We start from the raw sequence: 20184 nt of genomic DNA, 5'->3' as shown, positions 1-20184 counted from the left end.
GCGATTCTCCTGCCTCAGCCCCCCAAGTAGCTGTGACTACAGGTGCGTGCCACCACGCCCAGCTAATTTTTGTATTTTTACTAGAGACGGGGTTTCACCATATTGGCCAGGATGGTCTCAATCTCCTGACCTTGTGATCCGCCTGCCTCGGCCTCCCAAAGTGCTGGGATTACAGGCGTGAGCCACGGTGCCCCGCCTCATAAAGTGTTTTTCTCTGGCTCCTGATGAAAGATGAGTGAGGCAGCAGGGTGCCCATCCTGAGGAGCCCATGGCTTCCTGGAAGGATGCCCTCATGATAGAACATCACAGTGCCAGGCAGCAACTGCAGGCTGGACAGCAGAAGGGGCCTGGTGGGGACACCCAATGTGCCTAGACCTGGAAGGGCAAGGGCATCACTAGGAGAGCACAGTCCTAGGGGAGGGAACAGCACTTGAAAAAGCCCAGAACCTGGAAAAGTGTGGAGAGGCCAAAGCCTCAGAGAGCTGGGGAGGCCAGTGCCCACCATCAAGCTCACAGATGCATGGGACAGCGGGTGAGGGACCTGTCACAGCACGAGGGGCTGGGCTTCACCCTTGGAGGGATGGGATTCCAACCAAGATGTTTGAGCAAGGGGTTGGGGACAAAATCAGACCCTTATTGCCAGAGAGGGGCAGAGAGAAGGATGGCCTGGGGAGAGGAGGGACTTGCAATCGTCCAGTTACCAGGGAAGGGGACCGCTTGTGGGACCCAGGGAGCTTGGTGAGCCATTGGCACACTGGGTGACAGGAAGTACAGAAGCGGAGGCCAGCGCCCAAGTTCTACTTGGCTCCTGGTTTGCCGCTGGGGAGGGGAGCTGGGGGAGACAGTGGGTGTACTGTCAGTTATGCTGAATTTTAGTTGTTTAGGGGCTGCTGTGGACTGAATGTTTAATCTCTCCCGCAAAATTCCATCACAAGGTGATGACATTGGAAGGTAGGGCCTTTGAGAAGTTGGGTCTAGAGGGCAGAGTCCTCATGAATGGGTTTAGTGCCATTTATTTATTTATTTATTTATTTATTTATTTATTTATTTATTTTTGAGATGGAGTTTCACTCTTATTCCCCAGGCTGGAGTGCAACGGCATGACCTCAGCTTACTGCGACCTCCGCCTCCTGGGTTCAAGTGATTTTCCTGCCTCAGCCTCCCAAGTAGCTGGGATTACAGGCACCTGCCACCATGCTTAGCTAATTTTTTTTTGTATTTTTAGTAGAGACAGGGTTTCACCATGTTGGCCAGGCTGGTCTCGAACTCCTGACCTCAGGTGATCCACCCGCCTCAGCCTTCCAAAGTGCTGGGATTAAAGATGTGAGCCACCGCACTCAGCCCTTAGTGTCCTTTAAAAGAGACCTCAGAGAGCTCCCAAGCCCTCTTTCTAACACATGAGGATACAAGAAATCAGCTGTCCGCAGCCAGGAAGTGAGCCCTTCACAGAACCAGCCCAGGCTGGCACCATGATCTCAGACTTCCAGCCTCCAGACTGGGAGAAATAAATTTCTGTTGTTTATAGGCCCCCAGACTACAGCACTTTGCCTGAACTCAGACAGAAATTGATACTAAGAAGTGAAGGTGCTGCTAAAAATGTGGTAGTGGCTTTGGTAATGGGTAGAGGCTAGAAGAGTTTTGAGGCACATGCTAGAAAAAAAGCCTAGATCGCCATGGATGGAATTTGAAAGGGGACTCTGGGCCAGGCCTGGTGACTCACGCCTGTAATCCCAGCACTTTGAGAGGCCACGGAGGGTGGATCACGAGGTCAGGAGTTCGAGACCAGCCCAGCCAACATGGTGAAACCCCCGTCTCTACTAAAAATACATAAAGTTGGCCGGGCGCGGTGGCTCACGCTTGTAATCCCAGCACTTTGGGAGGCCGAGGCGGGCGGATCACGAGGTCAGGAGATCGAGACCACGGTGAAACCCTGTCTCTACTAAAAATACAAAAAAATTAGCCGGGCGTGGTGGCGGGCGCCTGTAGTCCCAGCTACTTGGAGAGGCTGAGGCAGGAGAATGGCGTGAACCCGGGAGGCAGAGCTTGCAGTGAGCCGAGATCGAGCCACTGCACTCCAGCCTGGGCGACAGAGCGAGACTCCGTCTCAAAAAAAAAAAAAAAAAATACATAAAGTTTAGCCAGGCATAATGGTGCGTACCTTTAATCTCAGCTACTTGGGAGGCTGAGGCAGGAGAATCACTTGAACCCAGGAGGTGGAGGTTGCAGTGAACCAAGATCGTGCCACTGCACTCCAGCCTGGGCAATAGAGCGAAACTCTGTCTCAAAAAAAAAAAAGAAAGGTGATTCTGGAGAGAACTCATAAAGAATAGAGGGGAGCTGTAGAGAACACTTGTATCTTTGTAGCCAATACTAAGTCATCATGAACAGAATGTTGGTAGAAGTATGGATTTTACCATACCAGTTACCATTCTAATGAGGCCTTGGAAAGCAATAAGGAGCATGTCATTGGACACTGGAGAAAGGGCCGTCCTTGTCATAAAGTGGCAAAGAACTGGGCTGAATTGTGCTTTGTGGAAGGTAGAAATTGGATATTTAGCTGAGTGGATTTCTGGGCAAAGTGTTGAAGGAATGGCAGCCAGATGATTTCTGAATAGTCTCTTGGGTCATTCTCCCCTTGCCTGGAAGAATCACATGTGTTTTCAGCCAAATGGTTCTACGTCCAGCCCTGTAGGGTCTAAGAAGTCCAACAATCTTCCTTCCTTCATTTTGTCCCACTTTCTCAGTTTCCTCAGGCCCAGCTGGCACTGTTTCTGCTGTTAGAATCTCACCTCTATTCTTGGCTTTTGTTGGGACGGTTAAGTCTGTGTTTCACACCCACACTCATCTCCTTATCAAATGGTCTGTCCATCACAGCCTTGGTGTTCTCTTCTGAATGTTTTCTCATAGCTTGTAATATGGAAAGCCTGAGGATTCTTTCAAATCTTTGAGTTCTGCTTACTTTTTGCTTAACAGCTCCATCTTCAAATTACTCTTCTCTTCTCAAATTTTACTATGTTCGTCAGGAAGAACCAAGCAACTCCTTAGACACTTTGCCCAGAAATCCACTCAACTAAATATCCAATTTCTACCTTCCACAAAACACAATAGCTTCACACCTCTGACAGAGAAGCGTGGTATGAGCCACCAAATAATGGAGAGGCACAGAGTAGACAGTGCCCCACCCAGCTGTGGGGGTGACAGTGCCACACCAGTGGGCACTGCAGGCAGAGCATCAAGACAGAGAGCATTATTCTCCAGCTTTGGAGAATCTTCCTCATGGAATTTGCCTTGCTAGGCTTTAAACTTACTTGGGACCTGTCATCTCTTTCTTGTTCTCTTCCTTCCTTTCTCTCTCTCTTTTTCTATTTCTCCCTTTTGGAATGGGATTTTTTATCCTCTGCCTGTCTCACCATTGTATTTTGGAAACATAGAATTTTTCTAGTTTCACACGTTCACAGCTGGAAAGGAATTTTTGCCTCCGGATAAATCACACCTTGGGTGTCACCCACATCTGATTGAGATGATATTTAGATGAGACTTTGGACTTCAGACTTTAGAGTTGATGCTGGAACAAGTTAAAACTTTTGGGTTGTTAAGATGGAATGATTGTATTTTACATGCAAGAAGCACATGACTTTTGGGGGACCAGGGGTGGAATATTATGGACTGAATGTCTGTGTCTCCCCCTCCCCCAACATTCACATGTTGAAATCCTAACTCCCAGGGTGATGGGTATTAGGTGGTGGGGCCTTTGAGAGGTGAACAGGCCATGAGGGTGGATCCCTCATGAATGGGATTAGTACCCTATAAAAGAGACCCCAGAGAGGCCAGGCGTGGTGGCTCACACCTGTAATCCCAGCACTTTGGGAGACCGAGGCAGGTGGATCACAAGGTCTGGAGATTAAGACCAGCCTGGCCGATATGGTGAAACCCTGTCTCTATGATATGGTGAAACCCCGTCTCTACTAAAAATACAAAGGTTAGCCAGGCATGGTGGTGGGCGCCTGTAGTCCCAGCTGCTCGGGAGCCTGAGGCAGGAGAATGGCTTGAACCCAGGAGGCAGAAGTTGCAGTGAGCTGAGATCGTGCCATTGCACTCCAGCCTGGGCAACAGAGCGAGACTCCATTTCAAAAAAAAAAGAGAGACAGAGAGAGCCCAGAGTACTCTCTCCCTCTCTTTGCATCATATGGGGCTACCATGAGAAGTCAGCAGTTGGTGACACAGAGGAGGGCCTTACCAGCAACAGACCATGGTGTCACTCTGAGCTCAGCCTTCGAGCCTCTGGAACTATGAGAAATGTGTCTGTTGTTTACACCGGGTTCTGTTGACACCCTGTATTACTCTGCTCTCACGTGGCTGATAAAGACATACCTGAGACTGGGTAATTTATAAAGAAAAAGAGATTGAATGGACTCACAATTCCACATGGCCTCACAATCATGGCAGAAGGCAAAAGGCATGTCTTACATGGCAGCAGGCAAGAGAGAGAATAAGAACCAAGCAAAAGGGGTTTCCCCTTTATAAAACCGTCAGATCTTGTGAGACTTATTCACTACCAGGAGAACAGTATGGGGGAAACCACCCTCATGATTCAATTACCTCCCACCTCGTCCCTCCCACAACACGTGGGAATTATAGGCGCTACAATTCAAGATGAGATTTAGGTGGGGACACAGCCGAACCACATCACACCCAGTCTATAGTATTTTGTTATAGCAGCCAGGACAGCCTAAGATGTGGGATGGCCACATGGAGATGGCCAGTGAGCAGAGGAACACACCAAGGGCAGGAGGTGGCTGCCTGGAGATACCTGGGTCCATGGGAGTGAGTCAAGGAAGGGCAGTGCTTGGCTTGGGAAAAGACCAGATGGTTGTCTTGAATATTCTCAGGCCGTAAGGGCATGAAGAGATCAGACCTGCCCGTTCTGGCCCCAAAGGGGGAACCAGGGCTAAGTGGCAGCTTTAGGGACTGGCTTTGAGTCTACCTGAACACCCTTTTCTAGAGTCAAAGCTGGGGAAGTCAGACCATGTGGGAAGGAGAGCTCCCTTCCAGGCAAAAAGCTTAATGCTTCTCAGCTTCCTCCCTAACCCTCCCTTGATCACACCTGCCTTATTCAAGACTGGTTAAGGATCCATTAAAGCCAAACAATTAACGAGTAACTGCACCGCTGCCATCAGGAATGTTTGCATCCCCCCGAAGGAAGAATTTGCTAATTTAAACAAATGCCGGGTGGGTGGAGCGTGCGGGGGACTATGCCCCGCACTCCACCCCTGCCCCTGGGGTATCCTCAGGGCCGTAAAAAGGACAGGCCCGGCTGCAGGCGCAGGCCACGGTCACCCAAGGGCCCACCCAGGTGAGCCGGCTGGCCTCCGGAAAAGGACACCGGGCAGCGTGCCAGGGGCCTTCGCGAGGGTGGGGCGGTGGGGCATCTTGCTAGATATCCTCGCCACACCTGAGCAGACAGCATGATCCCTGAGCAGAGGGCGGCTTGGCTTGGCCCGCAGGCACCTCCAGGCCTCGCTCTTCCAACTGTCCTTTCTGCTCTTTCTCATCCGCGAGCGGACTGACCCAGCTAAGGCGAAGGCGCAGAGTCCAGGAGTCGATGTCACCAGGCAGGGCAACCCGGGAGAGGGTTCGGGCACTTGGTTTCTCCTCTCGTGCCCCCAAACCCATCCCGGACCCGCCAGGGTCGTGCGTAGCTGAGCGTGGCTCGTCCTGCGACCAGACTCGCCCGGGAAAGACCTCCGCGCTGGCCCCTCCCCACCGCGAGGCTCAGGAGTGGGCTTGCAAGCAGGCCCTGAGACCCCAGTCTCCGCCTGGAGCAGAGACAAGACGGAGACCCCCTCCAGCGGGGACACATTCCCCGAGGCCGGGCTCGGAGCTTCAGAGCGGGTCGCCGAGCTGCGACCCTGCAGGAGACCGCAGGAGGTGCCCGGCGTGGGCAAGGCGGAGGTCTGCGGGCACTGGGGGGCCGAGGGTGGCCTCGCCCGCTCCTTCCAGGCTTCCGCCGCCGTGAGGAGTGGGCGGGCAGGCAAAGGCGCAGCTCCTGGGCCCCCGCAGCTCTGCCCCTCTCCGGGTCGGGGCACGGCTGCGCGGGGGAGGAAGGCGCGAGCCCGCTGCAGGCCCCAGCCCGCAGTCGGCGCTCGCGGGGCCCGGGTCGCGCCCAGCCCGGGCGCCCCCGCCCCGCCGCCGCCCGGCCTCGCCCCCGCCGCGCGCGCCCCTCCCGCCTCCCCCGTTGCCGTGGCAACCCCGGGAGCCTCCAGGCGCGCGCCCGCCCGCGGGAGTGCTCGGCAGCGGTGGCGGCGGCGGCGGCGGCAGCTCCGGTCGAGCCGCGCGCGCTGCGACCCCGCTCCGCAGCCCGCTAGTCGCCCCCGACCCAGCCCCGGGCCCCGGCGTGGCCCCCAACCCGGCCCCCGCACCCGCCCCGCCGCCGACCCCATGGAGCTGCTGGCCGCTGCCTTCAGCGCTGCCTGCGCCGTGGACCACGACAGTTCCACCTCGGAAAGCGACGCGCGCGACTCGGCGGCAGGACACCTGCCCGGCAGGTGAGGACGGTCGCCCGTCCCGGCCCCGGCGCGCCGCCCCCGCGTGCCTCTTTTCCAGCTTGCTCCCGGGGCCCCGGGCACCCCCTGCGCGGCCTATCCCCACTCCTCCGCCGCGGGCCCCCGCCGCCCCCACTCCCACTCCCGGGCCCCGTCGGGCCCGCACCCCATCGGGTGGGTGGTGAGCCCCGGCCCGGGCCCCTGGGACCCCGGTCCCTGCCCGGAGTCTCCTCCAGCGCCCTCGTCCCGGGCGCCCTGGTCGTGCGCGTCCCGCTCGGCATCCCCTTTCCGCGCCGCGTGGCCTGGGGACGGGAGGATCGGAGTCCGAAAGGGACCGGGGGCCGAGTGACGGCGAGGGGCGCCGAGTGGCTTCCTGGCCGCGGGACCCGTCGGGCTGTCGGAGCGGCGCCGGAGAGTGGGCACGGTGCGCCAAGTTTCCACCGCCTGCCCGGGAGCTCCAAAACCATGGAGGTTTGGGCGGGCTGCTGTGGAAATGAATCACTCGGTCGCGCCCTGGTGCGGTGACAAAAAGGGCCTTTGGGGCCCGCCCGGCCGGGAGGGGCGGCGGTAGCTGCGGCCGCTGCCCCTGGACGGTCCCGGGTAAGGTCCAGCTGGCCAGCAGCCGCCTGTGCGCACGCCCGTCGCGAGCCAGCCGAGGTGAATCCTTGCTTAAAAATAACCAGCCCCTGTCCTCCTCCCTCTCTGGCAGTGAGTCGTCCTCCACCCCGGGAAATGGGGCCACGCCCGAGGAGTGGCCGGCCCTGGCCGACAGCCCCACCACGCTCACCGAGGCCCTGCGGATGATCCACCCCATTCCCGCCGACTCCTGGAGAAACCTCATTGAACAAATAGGTGGGTGTCTCTGCGGTAACCGGGTTTTATTTGGGAAACGCGGGTCCCTGGAGGACTCTGGGGGTCCTCCTGCTCATGGGATGCCGTTGTGTTTCATACGAAGGAATGCGTCTGACATAGGTAAGGAAAGCTTTTGACATGTTTGGCTCTAAATGGTTCCGCAGGTAAAACTGCTGCATTTTAATAGCGCTGCACAAGTGGGCTTTAGCAAACATTTTTGTCCTGCTCTCTGCGGAGAGGTCTATTTGCCCAGCTCTTGTCTGGTGGGAGGGCTCTCTGACCCCTTATCACTTCTGCCAGAAAGAAGGGGTGAAGCAGCGCTGCTGAGCTATGCAGCGGGGAGGACTCCACTATCCCCCATCAGGGAAGACCTGGAAGCCAAACCGGCTGCTGGGAGCAGAGTTGGGCTAGAGGGGGAGGTGGGTGAAGGGGGATTCTGGGAAAAGCCTGGTGCGATTCAAGAAGAGGAGGCGGTGGCCAACTTTGCACAGGGAAAGGAAAGGCGAAGTAGGGAGGAAGCAAGAGCCCCAGAGGCCCTTGGCTTAGGAAGGGAAGCCTCTCCAGGAATATGGCCTGGAAGGGAAGCTGAGGCTCAGCCTGTGTGGTCCAACTGCTACACAGCTGCACCCGAAGCGCTGTGAATAGGGAAAATGGATTCAAATAGTGACCCAAGAACTTCAGTACTTGCATTAAAAAAAAAAATCGCTAGTGACATCAAGCTGGTTCTCATGTCGTCACGAGAGGCACCCGTGAATGAATAATATAAGTTCCCTTACTCTGAAAATGGTTCCAGCTGCTTAGAAAGTCTTTTCGTTCTTCATTGTTGTCAGAGCAGTCGACAGTCTATCTGTTAAATAAAAATTCTAGGTTTGGAAAATTTCTTCCCTAAATATTCCCTAAATATTTCTTCCCTAATTATTGTCCTCCAGTCCCAAATGCTTGGACAGACACGACGTGTCTCCAGTGGGGAAGTGGAGCTTCCATCGCCACCGGAGGCCCCGTGCTTGGGAGACCTTTCCCAGGCAGCCCACTCTTCCCTGGCAGGGATCTTTCTAAACTGAGCCCGGAGAGGAGCTGAGCCCTTGCGAAGCTGAGGGGGTGGAGCGCACACTGCATGCTATTAAGCTGCGCTGACTCCAGGAATTTTGTTCCCAGTGGGCCCCCTCCACGTGTCAGGCTGGGTGGTGGTGGTGGCTTTTCCCTTTGTTTGCTGGGGGAATGGAGAGGGGCTGATCTGAAACTGATGCCAATTAGAAAATCCTTATCTTAAAACAAAGGCCCCTGACAACCCCTTTCTCCCAGCTCTGCCACGCTGCTGCATCTGACTTAGCATAGCTGGAGACTTTGACCTCCACCCTCTTGAAAGGGCTCCTCTTTGGCTAAGATCAGTGTCATGACCAGGAAGGACATCCAGGTTGGGGTGGAGATCGTGCCTCCCTTCTGCACTGTGGGTGTGTGGAGCTGTCTTTCTTGGAGACGGCTGAACCTGCTGGGCCGGTGGCAGAAGTCTCAAGCTGGCTGGCAGGGTCCCAAGCTCTAGTGCCTGGTCGCTTGGGGCGTCACTGTGCTCATCTGGGAAGCAGCAGGGCCTCTGTTGTTCTGAGTCTTTCCTCCTGCTACCCCCTGCAGGTGTCTGCTGGTGTCTTGGTGAATGTCTGTTCCTGGCTCCTGGGCCTGACCCATAGTAGCTCAACAGTGTTGATTGACAGCCCAGAGCTGTCCCCGCCCTCTTCTCACCTCTGTCATAGACTTGAGGTCTGTGCTAAGCAGATCCCTGCAACAGCCTAGCTGCCTTCAGCTCTGTGAGTTCAGCAATTCTTTGCCAAGTGTTAGGAAAGGATGGCAGCTTCCTAAAGATGATTAAGGGGGAAGGAAAGGAGGATGAAGGCTCCAAGTGGAGCCTTCCAGTTCCACTTGGAGGTAATTCCAAGTGCAAGCCTTTACAGGTAAAGTTTATTTCCATTTAAAGTTGTGCCGACTAAATGTACAATATATAAAATAGGAAAGCGCATGATCTATTGACAGTACATTGACTACAGAAATTTAATATGTTAATATAGTTCCTCAGGTAAAGAAAACTTATTCATTTTGTAATCTGAATTTAAGGCAAATAAAAATGAAAGGTTATGAGAAATGGTTACACACTGTATCAGGTAACTGTGTAACACAGTAACTCCAGAAACATTGGTGTCTAAATTTGTATTCTAAATACCCCAGAAAAAAGTATGAAGTTTTTTTTTTTTTTTTTTTTTTTTTTTGAGACGGAGTCTCGCTCTGTCGCCCAGGCTGGAGTGCAGTGGCGCGATCTCGGCTCACTGCAAGCTCCGCCTCCCGGGTTCACGCCATTCTCCTGCCTCAGCCTCTACGAGTAGCTGGGACTACAGGCACCCGCCACCATGCCCGGCTAATTTTTTGTATTTTTAGTAGAGACGGGGTTTCACCGTGGTCTCAATCTCCTGACCTCGTGATCTGCCCGCCTTGGCCTCCCAAAGTGCTGGGATTACAAGCGTGAGCCACCGCGCCCGGCCGAAGTTTTAAGAAGACTCTAAGGTTACTTGTATTGACAGTCTTTGGCTGCAGGTAACAGAATATCTAACAAAAAGTGATCTTAAACAACAAAAGTGTCCCATCTCAGTTAATGAGTCCAAAGGTAGGAAGTTCCAGAGTTGGTTCATTCAGCCAAACAGTCACCTGGCTGCTTTGCCTCCTCCAGGTGGGCCTTGTGTTACAAGATGGCTGCCATAGCTCCAGGCATCACATCCTGAGGGAGCCATGTGTGAAACAGGAAGGGCAGTTTGTCTTCAAGTATCTGCTGGGGAGGGACAGCTTTTTGACAAGCCTTTAGAAGATGTGCCCTTACTCTCCTTGGCCAGCATCTTAATCTGTTCCAGTTGCTGTAACAAGATACGATATACTGGATGGCTTATAAACAACAGAAGTTTATTTCTCACAGTTCTGGAGGCTGGGAAGTCCAAGATCACGGTGCCAACAGATTCAGCGTCTGCTGAGGGCTGGCTCCCTCTGCTTCAAAGATGGTGCCTTCTTTGATGCATCTTCACAGGACGGAAGGGGCCAGGCAGCTCCCTTCCACGGCTTTTTAAAAATTTATTTATTTATTTATTTATTTATTTTGGGGACAGAGCCTCACTCAGTCACCCAGACTGGAGTGCAGTGGCGCAATCTTGGCTCACTGCAGCCTCCCCCTCCCGGGTTCAAGCGATTCTCCTACCTCAGCTTCCTGAGTAGCTGGGATTACAGGCACCTGCCAACACACCCAGCTAATTTTTGTATTTTTAGTAGAGATGGGGTTTCACCATGTTGGCCAGGCTGGTCTCAAACTCCTGACCTCAGGTGATCCACCCACCTTAGCCTCCCAAAGTGCTGGGATTACAGGCATGAGCCACTGTGCCCGGCCCTTTCCACCTCTTTTATAAGGGAAGGCATGAATCCCTCTCACGGAGGCAGTGCCCTCATGTCTTAGTCACTTTCCAAAGGCTCCACCTATTAAAACTCTCACATTGGGTATTAGGTTCCAACGAATGAATCTAGGGGGACACCAGCACTCACACCACTGCAGCCAGACTATGCCTCATGCCTGTGTCTAACCCACTACTAACAAGGGGCAAGGAACTATTGTGGTAGGTTTTTGCTTTTTCGCTCAAGCTGGTGTGAAGTGGCACAATCTTGGCTCATTGCAACCTCCGCCCCCTAGGTTCAAGTGATTCTCCTGCCTCATCCTCCCGAGTAGCTGGGATTACAGGTGCCTGCTACCACACCTGGCTAATTTTGTATTTTTAGTAGAGACAGGATTTCCCCATGTTGCCCAGGCTGGTCTCGAACTCCTGACCTCAAGTGATCTGCCCGCCTGGGCCTCCCATAGTGCTGGGATTACAGGCGTGAGCCACTGCACCAGGCCTTATGGTAGGTTTTGATCAGTCAACCTTCACTCACTTCTCTGAGCATAGAATGGGTCAGCACTCAAACAGAAGCCCTCCCCTGCCAACCGGGGAGAGGGGCATGAGGGGGTGCAGGAGAGGCAGTCAATAGCGTCTGCCATGGGGTGACTTCAGAACTATTATTTTCAACCCAGCTACCCACAATGCTGATATTTTTGTCTCTTTTCAGCATATGTATCACAGTGAGATGTTCAAGATAGTATTCACCCATGATTTGCCGACTATAGCACACATAAGACATATTTTTGAGCCTTCAAAAATACACCAAGTGAGACACTTTTGTGAAGCTTGGAAGCCGCTTTTTTTTTTTTTTGGTTTTGGTTTGTTTTTTGTTTTTTTTCTGAGATGGAGTTTCGCTGTTTCACCCAGGCTAGTGTGAAGTGGCGCGATCTCAGCTCACTGCAACCTTCGCCCCCAGGGTTCAAGCTATTCTCCTGCCTCAGCCTCCCGAATAGCTGGGATTATAGGCGCCTGCCACCACACCCGGCTAATTTTTGTATTTTTAGTAGAGACGGAGTTTTGCCATGTTACCCAGGCTGGTCTCGAACTCCTCACCTCAAGTGATCCACCCACCTCAGCCTCCCAAAGTGCTAGGATTACAGGCGTAAACCACCACACCCAGCCTTGGAAACTGCATTTTTAAAAGGTGTTCAACAAGTAGTTGAATACCTATTATGTAGGAGACACTGTGCTATGCATTGAAAAGTGAATCCAAGTCAACCCGTGAAACTTGGTTTCTTTAAACCTCTGTAACCGCAGTGCAGTGTCAGAATCATAGGATGGTGACAGCTTGACGTTGCAACAGTCGGCCTACCTTATGCTCATTATTGAACTGATGTAGGTGGTGACGTCGGACCTGTCTTTATAGATCTTCAGTCAGGGTTGCATTTAGCTTAGAATTGGATTTTCTTTTTTATTCCTTTGTCTAATCAACTCCATGTTGTATCTGGCTGGGTTGCATCGTTGGAAAAGCACGGGCTCTTAGCTTTTTGAAGTGGATGCTCTGGTTACCTTGGCAGAAAGGCTTTGTAATTTGGAGTTACAGAGCATGGAAACCAAGTCATTTAATCCATAGGGCGGCCTTATTAGGTTCCTGTTCATGAATATAATTTCTCCAGCCTCATTCAGGATTTTGAAGGTGGTCTGTTTTTCTTTTCTTCCTTTTTCTACAGTTAAGATATGTTTAACAATTAGATAAAGAAGGAATAATAGCTAACAGTTGTACTGCGTTGTAAGAGCAAGTGCTTATCAAGTGGTATATTTATCCATATTGCAACTTCCTGGGAATCATCTTTGTCTCATAGTTAGACATATCGAGGGGCCTCGGCCACTGTCCCAAGTGCCAGACCAGGACATCCAGCTGCCCACGAGGCCTCCACCTGGGTGCCTGGGTACATCTCGATCCTCCCCACCCTGACGCCACCCTCACCGGGACCCTCATCTCCTCCAGTGGGGCCTCTGGTCTCTGCTGCCCCACTGGTCACCTGAATGTTATTCATGGCCCGGGGCCTGTCCTCTATCTTGTAACTGTCCCCGAATCAGGCACTTGGCTTCATCCCCTTCCCAGTCCTTCAGTGCAGGCCTCCGTCCTGGCTCTCCCAGGGAGCTGCTGCAGCCTGTTTCTCCCAGTCCATGCTTCTAAAATGTAGACAGGACCAGGCACAGGGGTTCACGTTCTGTAATCCCAGCACTGTGGGAGGCTGAAGGGAGAGGTATTCAAGACCAGGAATTGAGGCTTGAGGCCAGGAATTCAAGACCAGCCTGGGTAACATAGCAAGTCCTCATCTCTACAAAAAAAAAAAAGGAAAAAACTAGCCGGCCATGGTGACACACACCTTAGTCCTAGCTACTCAGGAGGCCAAGGCAGAAGAATCACTGGAGCCCAGGAGATGGAGGCTGCAGTGAGCTATGATTGCACCACTGTGCTCCAGCCTGGGTGACAGAGTGAGGCCCAATCTCAAAATAAATTTTAAAACAATAAAATGTAGAACAGAGTGTGTTTGCTCTGTCTAGCCCTTGCCCTTGGGCTAGACTTCTGCCTCTGTGGCACCATAGACAAGACCTTGGGGTCTGACCCCTTTCCTCCCAGCCTGCAGCAGGCAGGATTACCCCTCACCGTCCCGCCCAGCCACAGCAACCCCCCAACCCCGACGTGGCTGCCTGTGCAGAGAGGAAGTCCCCGTGTCCCAAGGCCAGGACATCAGAAATGGAGTTATCCCTTTGGAGGTGCTACATTTGCGCTGATTCAGCTGCGCCCCCAAATAGCCTAAGAGACTGGAAAGCATTCATTGCAAGTACAGTTGGTCAGTGAAGTCTGCAACTGTGAAAGCAAAAAGGGAATGTTTCCCTTTTTAAATCATAAGATTGATGAAATGCTGATTTTTCCTTCAAAATGAGAATTTACAGCTACTCCCACTGCACAAATGAATATTCCTGAGTTTGAATATTGAAACGTTGAGGGCTATGGAAATTACCCTGCTGGGATAATGAGACACAGTTGGGACATTCCCATCAACTTGGTGGTGGATGCATCAGGTTCTAGGTTCTTGTTTGCCAAGTGTATGTGGGGAAAGCATATATTGGATTTTGAGTCCATTCGGGCATTTCTTTATGTTTTGGGGAAAAACATAAGCATGCCGGTCTTTCCCAAGAAATGAAGACGATGGCAGTGTATCCTGTGGCCTGGAGCCTGCCGCTGAGATGGGTGCAGGGCTGGCTTGCACTGTATATTCCTGGACACAGCAGCCACCCTTGATAAGAACAAGAAGCCTTGACTTAGGGAATTGGAATGATTGTCATCTGAGATCTTTTCCTTTTCTTTTTTACAACTCTTTGATTTCAGGGCTCCTGTATCAGGAATACCGAGATAAATCGACTCTCCAAGAAATCGAAACCAGGAGGCAACAGGATGCAGAAATACAAGACAATACCAATGGGTCCCCGGCCAGTGAGGACACTCCGGAGGAGGAAGAGGAAGAGGAAGAGGAGGAAGAGGAGCCAGCCAGCCCACCAGAGAGGAAGGCTCTGCCCCAGATCTGCCTGCTCAGTAACCCCCACTCAAGGTTCAACCTCTGGCAGGATCTTCCCGAGATCCGGAGCAGCGGGGTGCTTGAGATCCTACAGCCCGAGGAGATTAAGCTGCAGGAGGTAACAGGCGCCGAGGGGCAGGGGCTCCCCCACAGCACACCGGGGTGGCCCTCACTGCTGGGGGTGAGGCTTCCTCTAGGGACTGAGGTGCCCTGGCTGGTTCACCAGAGGAATCGCTGCCAGGGTTGTCCATCTAGAACGTGCAGAAAAATAAACATGGTTTCACAGGCAGCAAGAGACACCCAGCTACCTTCTAGGACAGCTCGCCCCCAGCATTGAGCATCTGAAGCATCGCTGTCTGATGAGATAGTAGGATCACAGTTTTTCCACCCTTTGTTATCATCATTGCGTATTTCCGTCACACGTGAATGCCACGGCACTAGGCAATGCTGAGCTCACTGTGACCACACCATAGCTCCAGTTATCTGTGGTTGGCGGAGGTCTCTGCCATATCTCTTTGCGTTCACGATCTTATCCCACCACGTTCTTTTGGGGCTGTCTGAACTTTGGATGAATGGGTTCTCTGAAGGAAGTCCCTCAGCTTGCCCACCTGCTTCTGAAATGCTGCAGAAATCTGGGATTCATGTCTCTGGCCCCTTCATTTGATGGTTCAGGTGGACTTCAGTGACGGTAAATTAGGCTGAGGCAAAATCCTTGAGTTGCTTGATAGTTTGTTGTTAGCAGGGAGAAATAATCAGTTAAAAACAGTAACAAATGAATGAGAAATTTAAGTGTTTTAGTGGAACAAAGATTATTTGAGTATTAAGGGAAAATTTGTGGTATAGAGAAACAAGCGTATGGTCAGGAGTAAACAGGAAGAATGGTGGAGAGAAATTGTGAATATGCAAGTTTGTGCTAATTGTGAAATTTTGGCTGGGCACGGTGGCTCACGCTTGTAATCCCAGCACTTTGGGAGGCCGAGGCGGGCAGATCACGAGATCAGGAGATCGAGACCACGTGGAAACCCCGTCTCTACTAAAAATATAAAAAATTAGCCGGGCGTGGTGGTGGGTGCCTGTAATCCCAGCTATTCGGAGAGGCTGAGGCAGGAGAATGGCGTGAACCCGGGAGGCGGAGCTTGCAGTGAGCTGAGATCGCGCCACTGCACTCCAGCCTGGGCGACAGAGCGAGACTCCATCTCAAAAAAAAAAAAAAAGAAATTTAAAAAGTGGGTACAGAAGAGAAAAAAAAGAAGAGATTTGGTTTTTATAAGCACTTGGTCCGCTCAGTTCCATCACTTGTGTCCTCCTCCGCTCCGTCTCACCCCCACCGCACTCGCCTGCATTCCTCGCGCTGGTCCAAGCCCATCCTTGTACTTGTTTCTTGTGGCAGCTGTGGTTCCACAAGTCCTGCCTTTCCCTATCCCCCATTGCTCCTGTGCTAGATTCTACAGAAACATTTGCTCTTGTTTATTTAAAACATGAAACAGTAGCCTATATACACTATTAATGACCCAAACTGTGAATTGTTCTGGACCAGCATCATATACCTGAGGCTTGGGTTTTACGATGAATGGAGTTGCTACTACGCAAGGCTTGATAAAAGTGGATTTTTGAAGGGCCACCTAGGCTTCACCTGGGTGTTGTGCCCAGTAGAGTATGGAAAATGTTTAGACTTTGACATCCTTCCTAACTTGTGAGCAGTGATTTGTAAATGGCTGCATCGATTTATTTTTTAATAAAACTTCTAATGTAAAACTTAGAAATAAGACTGGGTGCAGTGGCTCACGCCTGTAATCCCAGCACTTTGGGAGGCTGAGGCTGGTGGATCACGAGGTCAGGAGTTTGAGACCAGCCTGGCCAAGATGGTGAAACCCAGTCTCTACTAAAAAGACAAAAGTTAGCCGGGCACTGTGGCAGGCGCCTGTAATCCCAGCTACTCGGGAGGCTGAGGTAGGAGAATGGCTTGAACTCGGGAGTTTGCAGTGAGCCAAGAGCGCGCCACTGCACTCTAGCCGGGGTGACAGAGCAAGACTCCGTCTCAAAAAAAAAACAAACAAACAAACAAACAAAAAAAACTTAGAAATAAATCCTAGTAGAACTTAAACACATGTTAGAAACCTTTTACAACATAAGCAAAGCTAAGAGCAGAAAAAGGGCCCTTGTCATAAATGGAGAGCAAACAGTGAAGAAGCATGAAAAACAAACAGCACCAAATTAGTGGCAAATTTAACAGCAAACAAATCCGTTACGATACATGCAAACGGCTTAAACTCCTCCATTAAAAGACAGAAATTCTTCAATTGAGGCTCGGTGTGGTGGCTCACACCTGTAATCCCAGCACTTTGGGAGGCCGGGGTGGGCAGATCACCTGAGGTCAGGAGTTCAAGACCACCCTGGCCAACGTGGCAAAACCACATCTCTACAAAAATACAAAAATTAGCCGGGTGAGCCAGGCATGGTGGCTCATGCCTGTAATCTCAGCACTTTCGGAGGCCGAGGTGGGTGGATCACTTAAGATCAGGAGTTCAAGACCAGCCTGGTGAATGTGGTGAAACCCCGTATTTACTAAAAATACAAAAATTAGCTGGGTGTGGTGGTGCCCGCCTATCGTCCTAGCTACTCTACTCAGGAGGCTGAGGCAGGAGAATCCTTCGAACCCGGGAGGCAGAGGTTGCAGTGAGCCAAGATCACGCAGCTGCACCCCAGCCTGGGCCACAGAGTGAGGCTCTGTCTCAAAATAAATAAATAAATAAATAAATAAATAAACAGAGTGAGGCTCTGTCTCAAAATAAATAAATAAATAAATAAATAAACAAACAAACAAACAAGTAAAATAATTAATAAACCAGGTGTAGTGTCGGGTGCCTGTAGTCCCAGCTACTCAGGAGGCTGAGGCAGGAGAATCATTTGAACCCAGGAGGTGGAGGTTGCAGTGCGCTGAGATGGTGCCACTGCCCTCTGGCCTGGGTGACAGAACAAGACTCTGTCTCAAAAAATAAAAATAAAAACAAATTATCCAATTGATTAGAAATCTAAACCCATTATATTATCAGACAGAGTAGAATTCAGGGCAAGAAAAATTACCCAAGTGAACAGAGTCGTCTTGTTTTATCATCTTATTCATCTACTAAAAATACAAAAAATTAGCCAGGCGTGGTGGCGGGTCCCTGTAATCCCAGCTACTCGGGAGGCTGAGACAGGAGAATCGCTTGAACCTGGGAGGCGGAGGTTGCAGTGAGCCAAGATCGCACCATTGCACTCCAGCCCGGGTGACAGTGCAAGACTCCATCTCAGAAAAAAAATAAAAAGTTTTACAGTTAAATACGTAACTCCTCTATGCACTTTCATTGTTTAAAAAAATATAAACAATGCAAATGTGTCCAGCCCATTTCTTGGATCATAGGTTTTCACTGGAGGACCAGCTTTATCTACTTTATCTCTCCTGATTAGACACAGCCATAATATACCATCTAATTTTGGAGTTTAGACACCTATGCAGACTAAGGGCAAAATCCTTATAGATTTTTACAGTGTTTTCCACTTCTTTTAGTTTCAGCACATTCAGTAGCAGCGTGGTTTTGGTGATGGTTTTTAGCAACTTGCCTTCCCTGGACTCTTCAGAGCTTTCAGCTCAGTTTTCATAAAAACAACCGCCTTTCCACTGAGAATTCATTGGTTTTTATCATTAAATGATACAACTGCATCACATGTACCACTGGCTTGAATAAGTTTGAGGAATGCGAGTGACAGTGGGTGCATCCTCACCAGATGGGGAGAGAGGCGGGCAGGTAGCCTCTGCCCTGAGCGCCTGGTGGATCCTTGCACAGCCTGGCGGGTAGCAGAGTATGGGGTATTCAGCCAGTGGGTTGAGTGGAGGTTGCTCAGGAGAGTTTGTGTGTGCGAACATCTCTGTGCGCATCTGAGACCAGCTGTAGCCTGGAAGTGGAACTGCTGGTCTCGAATGAAGTGCATTTTAAATGGTGATAGACTCTGCCCAATTGCCATTCAGAAAGGCAGTGCAAGTGTCACACTGCTACCAGCAGTGCAAGAGCGGCCATTTGCACGCACCCTCCCTAGCCCTGCTGTCAAACTTCTAACTTGTTGGGTGAAACACTGTATCTTGTCTTACCCTTGCCCGTCCTTGATGACTTGTAAATTTGAGCATCTTTTCACATGTTTATTGCCTGTTTCCATTTTTTTATCAATGCCTGTTCTTATCTTTTCCCCTTTTCTATTGAGTTCTTTACATTTATCTTCTTTATTTGTAGCAGCTTTTCATACCTTCTGGATATTAATTCTTTTTTTTAAGATTTTCAAATGTTTTCTCCTGCATGATAATATAAGGGGTGCAATTTATGCACACAGTCACTGGTGCCCAACTGCCTAGGTTTCTCACTTCCGCTACTTCTTAGCTGTGTGACCTTAGGCAAATTACTTAACTTCTCTGTGCCTTATCTGTAAGATGGGAATCCTAGTACCTACCTCTCAGGCTTGTGCAGATTGAATAAATAACACAGATAAGGAGCTGAAGACTGCGTGGCAAAAAGCTGACATTATCAAGGGCTTATGTGCCCTCTCACTTGTCCTTTTTCCATTTTGAAAGCAAATCTGTCAGTATTTTTATTTATTTAAACCTAATCTTCAGATGTTGTGTCTTATGATTGGAAAGGCTGTTCCCAAGAGGTACACTTTACAGTGAGAAGGTAATAGCTGGGAACTGTTATGAACTGGACAAAAAAATAGAGCAGAAGGCAGGGCACAGCAGCTCTTGCCTGTAATCCTAGCACTTTGGGAGGCCAAGGTGGGTAGATCACCTGAGGTCGGGAGTTCGAGACCAGCCTGATCAACATGGTGAAACCCCGTCTCTACTAAAAATACAAAAATTAGCTGGGTATGGTGGTGTGCGCCTGTAGTCCCAGCTACTTGGGAGGCTGAGGCAGGAGAATCACTTGAACCTGGGAGGCAGAGGTTGCAGTGAGCCAAGATCACGCCACTGCACTCCAGCCTAGCAACAGAGTGAGACTCCACCTCAGAAAAAATAAATAAATAAATAGAGCAGAATCTGTCAGAAACAAGAGGAGACATTGCCGTGCACACTCCACTATCCTACAGGAGTAGGACAGAGCAGGGAGATGGGGAATCAGAAAAAAATAATTAGGTTGGTTGAAAAGATTTGTACTGAACTTTATACTCTCTAGAGCTGCCCTGCCCGCTCTGGCAGCCACTAGCCACACGTGGCTACTGAACACAACATGTAGTGAATCCAGTTGAGATGCAGTGTGTGTGTAAAATGCACACCAAATTCCAAAGAATAGGAAGAATTGAAAGAGATAAATACAAAATTAAATGAACTTCTGAGATGCCAGCTTGAGACATTAGGGGAAAACACACAACAAACACTCCTAAGGAGAACAGAGAGGACAGAGATCCAAGAAGATGCTATGCAAAAGTTTTGATAAGATGAATGATTAGAAAAAACAGATGAATAATTTTCTAGGAAAATATAAGCTACTACCAATGGAATCAAAAGTAAAAATTTTAAATACCCATAAATATACCAGTAACCCCCAAAAATCACCTACAGGAAAGATGTTGCACCCAGAGGACTCAGGTTCAAATCCCAGGAGAGCCAGGGAGTCCAGTGTTACTTAGGCTGGCCTGCAGTAGAGCTGTCCGGTGGAATTCCCTGCCTTGATGAAAATGTTCTTTTTTTGGAGACAGAGTCTTGCTCTGTTGCCCAGGCTGGAGAGCAGTGGCACAATCCCGGCTTGCTGCAGCCTCTGCCACCCAGGCTCAAGCGATTCT

The 20184-nt window shown here is 50.7% G+C and overlaps 1 protein-coding gene across 1 annotated transcript in view; it reads left to right on the top strand.

The window, feature by feature from the left end:
* Nucleotides 1-6251: 6251 nt before the first annotated feature.
* NGEF (neuronal guanine nucleotide exchange factor) overlaps nt 6252-20184 on the top strand; it is a 47944-nt gene continuing 34011 nt past the window's right edge. The window contains exons 1-3 of the mRNA XM_030803969.1: nt 6252-6545; nt 7252-7394; nt 14193-14497. Of these exons, the coding sequence (XP_030659829.1) occupies nt 6439-6545; nt 7252-7394; nt 14193-14497 (555 nt within the window). The 5' untranslated portion in view covers nt 6252-6438. The remainder of the gene's footprint in view (nt 6546-7251; nt 7395-14192; nt 14498-20184) is intronic.

The sequence above is a fragment of the Nomascus leucogenys genome, chromosome 22a (assembly GCF_006542625.1).
Source record: "Nomascus leucogenys isolate Asia chromosome 22a, Asia_NLE_v1, whole genome shotgun sequence".
NCBI classification, from domain to species: Eukaryota; Metazoa; Chordata; class Mammalia; order Primates; family Hylobatidae; genus Nomascus; species Nomascus leucogenys.
Note: the sequence above shows the minus strand (reverse complement) of the source record. Positions and strands in the feature narration are given on the sequence as shown.